Here is a 14,678-nt window from a genome sequence, read left to right as displayed (position 1 = left end):
TGTACTGCACGGACTGCCACATGTATGACTACCTCCCCTCCGGGCGGCAGTCATATGTGTGCGGACGATGTCAGGAACTGGAGAGCTTGAAGAGCGAAGTCAGTCGTCTGAAGCTCAGGAGCTGGAGGGACTCTACATCTCAGAAGCCCCCTTCCAGACAGCCGAAGACCCCATGAGAGAGAAGTGCATCGAGGTACAAGTCAGGGAGCTCGAGAAGTTCATCGAGGATGCCTACAGGAGAGTGGAAGAACAGGAGCACGGAAATGAGGAAGACACACAGAGCAGAGGACAAGAAACTTCTGACACCAAGGTAGAGGATACCCACGGAGGAACCTTGCTGGAAGAAACGAAGAACACCAAGGACACAGACCTGCAACCGAAACGGAGGCTGAAAGAAGGGAAATCTGCAATCCTGGTGGGAGACTCAATCCTGAGGCACATTGACAGTCACATAGCAGGAGGGAGAGAGGATCGGCTAGTGACCTGTCTCCCAGGAGCAAGAACGAAGGACATCGTTGACAAGATTGAAAGAATCCTGGAAGGAGCAGAGACGGAAGAGACAGCAGTGATAGTCCACGTCGGGACGAACGATGTCACCAGGAGAGACTACAGCAAGAATGCACTGACTGAACAATTCAAGATCTTAGGAAGGAAACTGAAGATGAGGACCCAGAGGATAGCCTTCTCAGAGATCCTGCCAGTACCGAGGGCAGAAACGAAGAGGCAGACGGAGCTACAATTAATTAATGCATGGATGAGAAGATGGTGTGAGGAAGAGGGTTTTCTCATCGTGAGGAACTGGACAACGTTCTGGGGAAAGAACAAGCTTTTCAAGAAGGATGGTCTACACCTGAGCAAGGCGGGAACTAGACAACTAGCAAATAACGTCAGAAGAGCGATAGAGCAAACTAAAAAGAAGGGGAAAGCCGACAATCGACCTGGTATCGACGGTTCGGGAAACAGTATCCAGTGAGGGTACTGAGGGGGAAGATTGCGGGGAAGACACAAGTGGCAAGCAACAGACTATGAACAAACAAGGGAGTCAGATGAAGCAAGAGGGGGACAGGATGAACATACTACAAGGGGAAGTCAAAATGGGACTGGATGATGAGAAGGAACATGAGGACGACAATAGGAACACGACACAAGGGGAAGGCAATAGGAATCTACCACAAAGAGAAGACAAAAGAGACAATACTCAGGAGTTGACAGGTCAGGAAGGGGACAGAATGAAGAATGGAATGCAAGGGAAAATAGCGAGGAAGGGAAAATGCCAGGACTTGAACTGCGTGTATACGAATGCAAGGAGCCTAAAGAACAAAATGGGGGAACTAGAAGTCATGGCCAATAATGAGAGACTAGCCATCATAGGGATCATGGAAACATGGTGGAACGAGGAAAACAAATGGGACATAGTACTGCCAGGATACAAACTCTACCGAAAAGACAGGACTTACCAGAAAGGAGGAGGAATAGCACTATACATAAGGGACACCATTCACTCAACCACTGTGGACACAGCAGCGACAAATGCCCAACTGGAGTCATTGTGGATCAAAGTACCAGGAAGCAACGGATCCGAGATAAAGATGGGACTGTTCTACTGTCCACCTGGGCAAACTGAAGCTGAGGATACAGAAATGGTAGCCAAGCTGAGAAGGGAATGCAAGAACCCAAACACCATAGTTATGGGAGATTTCAACTATCCTGGGATAGACTGGTGTCTTGGAAATTCAAAATGTGCAAGGGAAACGGAGTTCCTGGAAGCTGTTCAGGACTGCTTCATGGAACAACTTGTTGAGGCACCAACGAGAGGATCAGCGATCCTGGATCTGATCCTCAATGGGCTGAAAGGACCCGCAAAGGGTGTGGAGGTCGTGGGACCACTAGGAACCAGTGACCACAACATGATTCAGTTCAAAGTGCAAGTAGGATTACCTAAGGTAAAGAGAACCAAGGCAACAACTTTTAACTTCAAGAAAGGGAACTATGATGCCATGAGACAAATGGTGAGAAAGAAGCTCAGAAACAGCTCCAAGGAAACTCGGACTGTGGAGCAAGCCTGATCCCTATTCAAGGACACAGTAAACAAGGCACAAAACCTATATATACCAAGATTTAGGAAAGGATCCAAAAAGAATCAGACGAAGGACCCTGCATGGATAACCAGTGAAGTAAAGAAAGTAATAGGAGACAAGAAAAATTAATTTCGGAAGTGGAAAAAAGACAAAACCGAAGGAAATTGGAGAGAGCACAGGCAGCATCCAAAAGAATGTCACCGAGTAGTTAGGAAAGCCAAGAAAGAGTAAGAGGAGAGACTGGTCAAGGAAGCAAGAAATTTCAAACCATTTTTCCGTTATGTAAAAGGGAAACAGCCAGCGAGGGAGGAGGTGGGACCCCTGGACGAGGGTGACCGGAAGGGAGTGGTGAAAGAGGAAAAAGAGGTGGCTGGTAGGCTAAACAAGTTCTTCTCGTTGGTCTTTACAATAGAAGACACATCCAGTGTGCCAGAACCGGAAAAAATCTTCAGGGGAGATCATGAGGGGAAATTATCATGCATGGAGGTAAGCGTCTAAGCCGTTCTCAGGCAGATAGATAGATTAAAAACTGATAAAGCTCCGGGCCTAGACGGGATCCACCCAAGAATACTGAAAGAGCTCAGAGATGAAACAGCAGAGTTACTGCGGCATATTTGCAACCTGTCCTTGAGAACAGGGGTAATCCTGGAGGACTGGAAGATAGCAAATGTTACACCGATCTTCAAAAAAGGATCGAGAGGCGACCCGGGAAACTACAGACCGGTGAGCTTAACCTCTGTTCCGGGGAAGATGGCCGAATCACTGATCAGGGAAGGTATCAATGAGCATATAGAAAAAAATAATCTGATGAGATCAAGCCAGCATGGTTTCTGTAAAGGCCGATCATGCCAGACGAATCTACTGCATTTCTTTGAGGGGATAAGTAAACAATTGGACCAAGGTGACCCTGTTGACATCGTATATCTAGATTTCCAAAAAGCCTTCGACAAGGTGCCCCATGAATGCCTACTGAAGAAACTGTGGAGTCATGGGGTGGAAGGGGACGTGCACAGATGGATCAAAAATTGGCTGGCGGACAGGAAGCAGAGAGTAGGAGTAAAGGGGCACTACTCTGACTGGATAGGGGTCACAAGTGGTGTTCCGCAAGGGTCAGTGCTGGGACCACTGCTGTTCAATATATTTATTAATGATCTAGAAACGGGGACGAAGTGCGAAGTCATCAAGTTCGCGGATGACACAAAACTCTCCAGCAGGGTCAGAACTGTTGAGGAATGCAAAGAACTGCAGAGCGACCTGAACAAACTGAGTGAGTGGGCAGAAAAATGGCAGATGAGCTTCAATGTGGAGAAATGTAAGGTTTTGCACATAGGGAAGGGGAACTCCATGTACAGCTATACGATGGGAGGGAGGGTACTCGGGGAAGGCAGCCAAGAAAAAGATCTGGGGGTATTGGTGGATAACACAATGAAGCCGGCGGCGCAATGTGCAGCGGCCTAAAAAAAAAGCGAGCAGATTGTTGGGCATTATCAAAAAAGGTATCACTACCAGAACGAAGGAAGTTATCCTGCCACTGTATCGAGCAATGGTGCGCCCACATCTGGAATACTGCGTCCAATACTGGTCGCCATACCTCAAGAAGGATATGGCAATACTCGAGAGGGTCCAGAGGAGAGCAACGAGGATGATAAAGGGTATGGAGAACCTATCATATGCCGAATGGTTAGACAGGCTGGGGCTCTTTACCCTGGAAAAGCAGAGACTGAGAGGGGACATGATACAGACTTATAAAATCATGAAGGGCATAGAGAAGGTGGAGAGGGGCAGATTCTTTAGACTAGCAGGGACAACTAAAACAAGAGGTCATTCAGAAAAACTGAGAGGAGACAGATTCATAACGAATGCAAGGAAGTTCTTCTTCACTCAGCGGGTGGTAGACACCTGGAACGCGCTTCCCAGAGAGGTGATAAGGCAGAGTACAATTCTGGGGTTCAAAAAGGGACTGGATGACTTCCTGGAAGCGAAGGGGATAACAGGGTACAGATAGAGGTTTACCTTACAGGACATTGAGCGAATAGGGTATGGACATTTTAGGTTAGGTAGGGAACACTTTCAGGTCATAGACCTGAAGGGCCGCTGCAGGAGCGGACTGCCGGGCGCGATGGACCCCTGGTCTGACACGGCAGAGGCCATGCTTATGTTCTTATGGTACAGGAGGACTCCTCGTTTGGATCCTCTGTTTTGTGGGCAGGCTTATCTCTCCCACAAAGGGTATCGGGAACTTCTTAGGTTTGTCCCTTGGTTCAGCATATCATCCCTGTTGCACTGGAAAATAGATTAGGTTCTTACTTTGATAATATCTTTTCCAGTAGATAGGGATTGTATGCTGAACCCCCTGCCCATCGTTGTCGATGCGCCTGCTTGAACTGTCTGCTGCCTGAAGGCTGCATCTCTGAATTTTTTGCCAACTGTCATTCCTTTGAAGAAATTTGGTTTCCCTGAGTTCCACAATTTCTTATGGCTTATTGTTAAGGATTGTTAAATTTGTTCCTTTTCTCTGCTTGGCCTGTCTGTGAGCATTGTGTTATTTTGTATGAGCAGATCAAGTTCCTCTTGGTGGAGTCTCCCCGTTCTCTCCTTCTCCTGTTCTCTTCTGTAGGGCTATTGCCAGCTTTGAAACAAACTGACTAGGGGCAGCAGAGAGAGCAGGAAGAAGGAGGAAGTGCTGTAGTGATCAGTATCCCCTGCTACAGACTGGTGGGAGTGGATGGAAGATCATTAGTTCACCATACCATCCCTATCTACTAGAAAAGATATTATCAAGGTAATCTAATCTAATCTAATCTAAACCTTAAGTTTATATACCGCATCATCTCCATGAGAATGGAGCTCGACACGGTTTACAAGAACTTAGAACCTAATCTCTTTATAAATGCTTCTGAACTACTCAGGTTTGTTCTTTTTTGCCCATAGTGGTTTGTATTTTCTGCCTGAGAGGGAAAGTGCCAGAAGAGCAGATGATTTACAAGAACTGTGATAAAGTAGTTGATAATTATAATTGCACTGCTGCCTGTGTTCCACAAAAATAACAATGTTCTTTTCTTCCCATGCTGTTCCTTGTTTTAGACCTCTATTTTTTATTGTCAAAGAAATTATATTTTTCTTTCATTTGGGAGAATGAAAGTATATATCTTTCCTCCAATCCTTTTTTTTTCCTATGTCCTCCCAATGCAACACCAGCACCTTCCCACTCCAACAAATGGAAGAAGGACTGTTCTGAAGTGGTTCCTCGGTGGAGCTTAATGGCTTGTCAAGGTCTGCTGTAGCAGAAGTTATCTTCTTTCCTTCCAAGGGTTAGAGCAGAGCTTCTGAAACTGCATTGGGACCCACTAGGGTCACAAAACTTGAGTTGACCTGTATGGGTGCTTCAAGGTACATCATTATTCTACACTTAGCCGAGTGTTATGTACTTTCTATGTCCACACAATTTGGAGTTGTGGCTACAGAAAGATTGGTAAGCACTGGGTTAGCACATATAAGAGCTGTAGGATGTTCAATCCCCATAAGATAAAAAACATGAAAACACATCATCTAGGGCAGCGATGATGAACCTATGGCATGCGAAGGCCTTGCAGCTGGCACACGGGAAGGTCCGCAATTAAGATATGCGGCAGGAGGCGAGTGTGCCGGTGTCTGCTTTGCAGCTCACCTGGCAACAGGGCCGGACTGGCCATTGGGAGGACCGGGCATTGTCCCGGTGGGCCGCGGCCCATCCTCCTGTGCTGGCTGCAGTCCTGTGAGTGGATGTTTAGCCTGCCTGTCTTCCCCTTAGTATCCTATGAGCCAGGCAGTGTGTGAGGGGGAAGTGGGTGGAGGAAGAGAAGCTTCACACTGAGTCTGTCACAGGAAATCAGTGAGGCTGTAGTGTGACTCCACATGTGACATCTGTAATCAGGAACAGTTCCTAGTGCTCCCATGCTAGAGAGGTGAGGATATGGGGGGATGTTAATGTGTCTAATAATGTGCTCCTCTGTAAAAACCTCTGTATCTTCCATGGGGGACATGCTAAATTCGAGGAAATAAAAAAGCTGCTTATGATGATTGCATAGAGAAGTTCAGTAAGCTGAGAGGAGGGATAGGCTCTCTGTGAACAACCAACACACTAATCCTCTGCGCTATACCTTATGGAAAACTCAATATAGCAAAAAACAGTAAAGTGTATATGTGGCCCTTCACAGTGCTTTTGTAAACATCATAATAAAATAACAAAGGCTCCAATAATGAAAAATAAAAGTCCTTTTCCCATACACTCAGGTCACCTCTTAATTAGTTGTTATTGTGATGAATCCAATGTTGTATAGTCATTAATGCGATTAATCCAGTTTGCAGGTCATTTTATTTGGGGAATCGCAGTCACTTCTTATTAGTGGCTGGCCGTGCCTCTCAAGTGTGCTTCTGCATTTTAGCCCTGCCCCTGGACTTCAATGGGCGGGGCCTGCGTGAAGTCATGTGATTGGGCTGCTCAACCTAAAATGCCCGGGCCTATTTTTTGTCCCAGTCCGGCCCTGCCTGGCAATGTGTTTCTCGCGGCTGCCTGAACCGCCAAAACGGATGTCTACAATTAGTAAAATTCCCCAATCACATATTTTTTATGGGGACGGATTTGTATACAGCACTTCATTAGATTTTTTTTATTATACAAATTTTTATTTTTTTTGTAGACTTGAAGTCTTGAACAAAGAAAATGAGTACAGCAAAAAAAGCAAAAACAAATAGTGGAAGACCATTCCAAGAGGCCTGGACAGAAACATATGGAGTGATTGAACGCAGTGGGAAAGCATTGTGTATTATGTGTAATGAAAGTGTTGTGTCTCGCACATCAAATGTCAAACGTCACTTTGAGACAAACCATAACAGTGTTGCTGAACTTGGTTTAGCTCAAAGAAAAGAGTTCCTTGTAGGAAAATTAAAGAAATATCACTCCCAGTCTCTAAGTTTTAGCAACTATCTTTCAAAAACTAATCATCTTACAGTTGCCAGCTTTCAAATTTCACTGTGCATGGCAAAACATGGTAAGCCCCTCTCTGATGGAGATTTTATCAAAAAGGCAATTTTGGCTGGGAGTAATTCACTCTTCCATGATTTCCAAAACAAGGATAAAATTGTGCAGCGCATCTCTGAGATGCCGCTAAGCAGAAATACTGCAAAAGATAGGGTTCTGTGAATGGCTGCTGATGTTAGTCAACAGCTTACTTGCGACTTACAAAAAGCACCCTTCTACTCCATGTGCTTGGATGAAAGTACAGATATTACTAACCATGCAAGACTAGCGTTCATTTTGCGTTATGCTACTGGTGACATCATGAGAGAAGAGCTGGTAAAACTGCTGTCTTTGCCTGGAAGAACACAAGGGATAGATATCCACAATGCTGTGATGGAGGCTTTTTCATCACTAGACATAAGTCCAGAAAAAGTGGTTTCAGTTACTAGCGATGGAGCACCTAGCATGGTGGGGACAACATCAGGATTCATTCATTTCTTTGCTAAGGAAGCAAAACATCCACTGATTCAATTTCACTGCATAATACATCAAGAGGCTCTCTGCGCCAAAGAAAGCAGCAAAAAACTTGACGATGTCCTCAAATATGTAACAAAAATGGTGAACTTCATCATGGCGCGTGCTCTTAATTGATGAGGTTCAGGCACAATATAACACTTTACTGATGTACAATAATGTCCGGTGGCTGAGCAGAGGACGAGTGTTAGAGAGATTTGTGGCCTGCTTGGAAGAAGTTAGGCTATTTATGAACGAAAAGGGGGAAGACTATCCTCAACTCACCAACATGGCCTGGCTTACCAACCTCATGTTCTTTACAGATTTTACTAACCACTTTAATGTACTAAACAAAAAATTACAAGGCATGGGGAAAAACAGCAGAAAGCATGTTTAGTGACATCAAAGCTTTTGAGAGAAAATTGCATGTTTTTGAAAAAGACCTTGAGAGTGGACAGCTAAAATATTTTCCCAACCTAAAAATACATTTGGATAATTCTACAACATTTGTGGACAGTCATAAAAAACACCAGGAAATCCACAAAGCATATTCCACCATTGTAGCCGAAGCAAAGGAGAATTTTAGTAAAAGATTTTCTCAGTTTCGTAAGATGGAGACAACCCTTTCATTTATAACTTCCCCAGAAAAGTCCACATTTGAAGATCTTGATCTTTCCTGCTTACAGTAGTTGGATATTCAAAATTTGGAAATGGAGCTATTGGAATTTCAAGAAAGCTCTATCTGGAAAAGTAAATTCAATGACCTGCGTGTGGCTCTTGAACGTATTGAGTGTGAAAGGGTGACAAATAAAATCACTGCTAGCAGTTCTGAAAATGAAATCCTAAAAGCGTGGAATTCTCTGCCAGACAATTTTAAGTTCATGAAAGCACTTGGGATTGCTCTTCTTACTTTGTTTGGGTCATCCTATGCTTGTGAGCAGCTGTTTTTGGCTTTGAATCATATAAAATCTGATGCTAGAAACAGATTAACGGATGACATGAGTGCTGCATGTGTTGCTCTGAAATTAACGCACTATGAGCCAAGGATTGACAAGTTATCAGCATACATGCAACAACAAAAATCACATTAATTTTTTTCAGAGCATGCCCAATGCATATGTTTACATGAAGCAGTGTTTTCAGTTTGCAGTTAAGACACTTTCTAAGTTATTTAAATATTATTTAAAGATGTTATTTAAAAAAGGGACTTTACATGGCCCTGTTGTATTCCAATCTGGAATTTCCAATAAAAACGGTTGGTTTAATTGAAAGCTCTTTTGTTTTCTTTACATCATATTATTAGAAATGTAATGATTTAACTATTTTCTAATTTGATTGTAAATTTTACAAAAAAACATGTATAGACTCTTTGGGAATACACACCGAGTCTTGACACAGTTAACAGTTTTAAGAAGTTTATCTTTTTTTTTACTCAGGATACATTTGACATGTTATGTGAATAATACATTTAAAATATATTGTGTAACTGAATCAAATTCTTCCTAAATTCATTAAATTGAATGAAATCATTAAAACATTATAAAATTGCCAATAAATTGAAATGAAAACCAAAGGATTGTGAATCAAATTGATTCTCTGACAATACAAAGATTCCAACCTTTAAAAATGATGTTACATAGTTCAGGCAACTTTATAAAGAGTTTTTAGACACTAAAATCTTGTTATTAAGGTTTAATTGATGTGCTGGCACTTTGAGGAAATTATTTGGTTTTGTGCGGCAGTTTGGGCACTCGGGCTAAAAAAGTTTAGCCATCACTGAGGCCTAAGCTTGTTGGGCCAGCTCCATTATGCATACTTCATTCTGGCTGATACTGCTGAACTAACTATTCCTGAAGCTAACATCCCCTAATTTGATTCTTCAGCTGTTCATGTTTGGAGCCAGAAAGAACTGGCATATTTATTTTTTTAGTGACTACTAACAAACCACCTTAACTTATTCAGATTTATGCTAGCTGAACTTACTAATTTGGAGAATATAAATATATGTCATACGAGGCATGAAGTAAAGGTAAATTGTACTTGGAGGCCAGGATTTTAAAAAGATGAGTGTTTAAGATAAGAAGAAATTGGGCATGCAAGTTTACTAAAATAGGTGCTAAAATTGAAGTGCCTAAATTTAGGATTGCAATGCACACTAGAATTTTAGGCATCTTAAGTTCTCTTCTCTTGCCCCACTCATTTTCTAAGTGCCTGAGTTTGACATATACAGAAAAGTTTCATTGTTGCTAATCTAGGTGCTTTTCTTTTTTAGTGTCAAGATATTTTGTGTAATCCTTGTCCTTTCTTTATAGATTACACTCCATATGGAACTCAAAACAGTTGGGGAAGCCCACAATATACACCTCACCAAACAATTTCTTCTCAGGGACATTTCAGTGAGAGGTAGGAAGAACTTTATTGTTGCCTTCATGTTGTCCTGAAACCATTTTTAGGCTCATGTTGTAAAAGAAAGATTATGAGTAATGCGGTTTGCGAGTGTTTTGCAAGACGAGCAAAACATTTCTTTAATTTTTGTCTTGCAAACCAAGCGTTGACTCGGTAAACGAGCGAGTTCGCCCGCAGCACGTATGGCATGCACAACTGAGCAAAACTATAAAAGCGCAGTGCATGCTCTACTACTACTATTCTATCCAGATCCTCGAAGCATTAGCCCTTGTAGCCAGCTTGTGCTCTTTCCTTTTCTCTACCCTTGCAGAAGCCAGTGAGATTGAGATTTTAACCCCCCCCCCCTCCCTGAGCTTGTGCTCCTTTCCATGCCCTGCCGTTAGCCAGCGAGATCAAGATAAAAAAAACCAACAACCCCGAGCTTGTGCTCCTCTTTCCTACCTTGCCGGTAGCCAGCCAGATAATTAAAAAAAAACCAGACCCCTGAGCTTGTGCTCCTCTTCCCTACCCTGTCAGTAGCCAGCCAGATAAAAAAAAACAACAAACCCCCGAGCTTGTGCTTCTCTTCCTACCCTGCCTGTAGCCAGCCAGATAATAAAGAAACCAAACAAACCCCAAAGCTTGTGCTCCTCTTCCCTACCCTTCCAGTAGCCAGCCAGATAAAATAAAAAGCAACAAACCCCTGAGCTTGTGCTCCTCTTCCCTACCCTGCTGGTAGCCAGCCAGATAATAATAAAAACCAAAATAAAACCCAAGCTTGTGCTGGTACCCAGCCAGATTTTAAAAAGCTTGTTCTGGTAGCCAATCAGATTTTTCAAAAAAAGCTTTTGCTGGTAGCCACTAAGAGTTCAGGTTTTTATTTATATTTGATGAATCGCTTATTCCAGTTACTAAGCGATTTACAACTTCATAAAACAGGTTTACATAAGTAATCACAATAACTTAAAACTAACACTGCTGAGACATACACGAAACGAGAAGGATAGAAGGGTAAAGTTACATCATCACAGCTTAAGAAAAGAAACAAAACAAAGAATGAAACAATAGGATGGGGTAATAGAACTGAGCCCTAGTGTCTGCATCTAATAGGAAAAAAGCTAGAGATTGAATGCATCTTTAAAAAGATAGCTTTTTAGTAGTTTTTTGAATTGACCGAAGTCTTTTTCTTCTCTGATATGTTGGGGAAGAGAGTTCCATAATTGGGGGGCCATTACTGAGAATATATCATGTCTTCTAGTGCCAATAATTTTTAAGGAAAGAACAGTTAGGAGGTATTGGGCTGTCGATCGAAGAGACCGGGAAGTGTTGTGGGGGATAAGCATTCAGTAATATTTTATAAGTAATACGATGGCTGATTGGGAGCCAATGGGAGTTAATCAATAAGGGGGTGACATGATCAAATTTTTTCCCATTGTGTATGAGTTTAACCGCAGTGTTTTGTATAATTTGAAGGCGTCTTTTTTCCTTTTGCGTAATATTGATTAATAAAGAGTTGCAGTAGTCGAGCTTGGCAATGACCAGAGAGTGGATTAATATATTGATAGATTTGGGCTCAAGAAATTTTGAAATCGAACGTATCATACGTAGTTTGAAAAAACATTGTTTAACTATGTTACTTATGTGATCATGGAACGAGAGTTTATCATCGATGACAGCACCTAATATTTTTAAGGAGGTCACTAACTATGTGGATATTGTTAAGAGAAAATGGGATGCTCAAATGTATGTCTTTTTTCCACGGAAAAAGCAGTGATTTTGTTTTTTGGATGTTTAAGGCTAACTTGTTAGAGCAGAGCCAATTTTTTATTGTCTCTAGTGTCTTATTGATTTCGTGTATTTCATCTATATTCTCTGTGTTTAATGGGTGTAAGAGTTGAATATCCTCAGCATATGAGTATGTGATAAAGCCTATTGATTGGCAAATGCTCAGTAGTGGATGCTCAAATGTAAAGGGTATATTAAACAGTAAAGGGGAAAGAATAGAACCTTGAGGGATACCGTAAGATAAGGAGTAAGCTTTAGAGAACATATCATTGTATCTTACCATGGATGAACGGCTGGTAAGAAATTAGATGAATCAGTCTAAAACTTGATCCGCAACACCTATGGATTTAAACAAAATATCAAACAAACCCAAGCTTAGTGGTAGCCAGCCAGATTTAAACAAAAAAAATCTAAACCCAAGCTTAGTGGTAGCCAGCCAGATTTAAACAAAAAAAAAAAAAAATCAAAACCCAAGCTTAGGGCTCCTTTTAATAAGGTGCGCTAGCGTTTTTAGCGCATGCTAAACAAAAAATACTAACACAAGCTCTATGGAGGCGTTAGCATTTAGCGCGCATGCTAAAACCGCTAGCGCACCTTAGTAAAAGGAGCCCTTAGTGATAGCCAGCCAGATTTAAACAACCAAAAAAAACCCCATGCTTAGTGGTAGCCCTAAGAACATAAGCAGTGCCTCTGCTTGGTCAGACCAGAGGTCCATCATGCCCAGCAGTCCAGTCACGCGGAGGCCCATCAGGTCCAGGACCTGTATATTAATCCTTTATCTATAGCCTTCTATCCCCTTTTCCTTCAGGAAATCATCTAATCTCTATCACACCCTCTGGAAGCGCATTTCAGGTGTCCTAACTTCCTAACATTGGTTCTGAATCTGTCCCCTCTTAATTTTTCCGAATGCCCTCTCGTTCTTATAGTTTTCGAAAGTTTGAAGCTTAATGGGTAGCCAGCCAGATTTAAACAAAAATAATCAAAACCCAAGCTTAATGGTAGCCAGCCAGATTTAAACAACAACAAAAAAATCAAAACCCAAGCTTAGTGGTAGCCAGACAGATTTAAACAAAAATTAAAAAAAAAACAACCACCAAGCTTAGTGGTAGCCAGCCAGATTTAAACAAAATAAAATCAAAACCCAAGCTTGTTCTCCTTCCATTTCTCTACCCTGCCAGTAGCCAGCAAAATTTAAAAAACAATTTTATATGGTGTGCAGGGTAACACTTACCCTGCACACCATATAAAAACAAAACCTGTGTGCCATCTCATCAGTGCATCCTGTGTGCCCATCTCAGAAGCTGTGTGCCCATTTTAGAAACAGCATGAAAAGGAAGTAGGAGATGAATATTTTTACTTTATAAAGTACAGTGTTTTCTGTTAGTTTTTGGGTTGTGGAATGAATCGTCCAAGTTTCCATTATTTCCTATGGGGAAATTCGCTTTGATATACAAGCGCTTTGGATTACAAGCATGCTTCTGGAACGAATTATGCTCTCAAACCCATCCCTCCCCCCCCAACCCGGCCACCGGCGCTGCTCCACCCCACCACATCCCCAAAAGACCCTCCACCCCTGAGGCCACTGGTGCGCTTCTACATGTCCCCCCCCCCCAAAATGGCATGGTCCCCCCCCGTACAAACTGGCATCCCCCACCCAAATTACAAGCATACCCCCCAATGTGACACCGGCACGCAGCACCAAGCCACAGGAGGTGCTGGTGCCCGAAGATTGTGCCTCTCCTCCGACTGGGCCTTAAGCATCTGCGCATGCTCAAGGCCTTCTGGCTCCAGCCTCTCTCCAAGATTCTTGGAGAGAACGAGAGCCAGAAGGTCTTGAGCATGCGCAGATGCTCAAGGTCCAGGCACCGGCACCTCCTGTGGCTTGGTGCTGCATGCTGGTGCCACATTGGGGGGTAAGCTTGCAGTTTGGGCGGGCGGTGAATACCAGTTCACGCGGGGGGGAGGGAGTGCAGGTGTTCGTGAGGAGGGGCGATGCCAGTTCACAAGGGGGACAGCGATTGCGGGCGGGGGGGCGATGCCGGTTAGCGGGCGTGGGGACTCGCAAATTGAGTCAATACTCGGTTTGCGAGTCACGATTTGCGAGAATGTTTTGCTCGTCTTGCAAAACACTAGCAAACCGGTGCATTCGTAAACTGAGGTTTGACTGTATCTTAACAGACCCCAGAATATCGAGGTAAGAACCTAATCTTTCATTATTCTCCAGGTTTCGTTACATGGAATCTATGTATTTCTAGGTGTTTTATATTGTGTTGTGGAGTAGCCAAGAACAGATTAGGTAGAAAGAAGAAATCTAACAGATTTGTGTTGTATTTGATTTCTGTGTGACTTGAGCCAGAGAGGTTTAGGGGCTCATTTTCAAAGCACATAGACACACAAAGTACCATAGTAACCTGTGGTACTGTGTCTACATGCTTTGAAAGTGAGCCCATTGATCTTCTAACAGGAATAGCTTTATTGTAGACATTCAAGTAAATATTGCAAGTGTAGAATTTCTCTTTGTGTCTAGTTGAATATAGGTTTATAATTTTTTTCTCACCATGATCAGAGAACGAATACCGATAGCGGATGTGGCAGGCCACGGGAAACCCATGCCCACATCAGAGAGGGATCAGCTCAGGATGGAACTACAGCAGCTTAACCATCAGATCAATCAGCAAACGCAGATGCGAGGAATTGAGGTGCGCAGCCATCATCTTGACCAGGTTTTATGAAAAGAGGGCTAGAGGAGTAGACATCGAGGAGTGCTTTGAATAAGATATGTGGCTCCTTTAAATAAAACAGCACTGAGTTTGGTCTCCAGTTTGAAGGACTGTGTAGTAAATAGGTTACAGGTCCTTTTGGAGTTTCTGTAATAAACTAATTAAGGAAGAAGATCCTGATTGATTTTGTATCTAATG

General features: G+C 42.8%; 1 protein-coding gene across 4 annotated transcripts in view; it reads left to right on the top strand.

Moving 5' to 3' along the window:
• Positions 1 to 14,678, top strand: part of RC3H1 (ring finger and CCCH-type domains 1) — a 446,950-nt gene that overhangs the window by 325,356 nt on the left and 106,916 nt on the right. For all 4 annotated transcript variants that reach the window (XM_033915444.1, XM_033915446.1, XM_033915443.1 and 1 more), the window contains 2 exons: positions 9,903 to 9,993; positions 14,327 to 14,459. In XM_033915444.1, coding sequence (XP_033771335.1) covers positions 9,903 to 9,993; positions 14,327 to 14,459 — 224 coding nt within the window. The remainder of the gene's footprint in view (positions 1 to 9,902; positions 9,994 to 14,326; positions 14,460 to 14,678) is intronic.

The sequence above is a fragment of the Geotrypetes seraphini genome, chromosome 12 (assembly GCF_902459505.1).
Source record: "Geotrypetes seraphini chromosome 12, aGeoSer1.1, whole genome shotgun sequence".
Classification (NCBI taxonomy): domain Eukaryota; kingdom Metazoa; phylum Chordata; class Amphibia; order Gymnophiona; family Dermophiidae; genus Geotrypetes; species Geotrypetes seraphini.
This window is presented reverse-complemented; position numbering and strand designations above follow the sequence as displayed.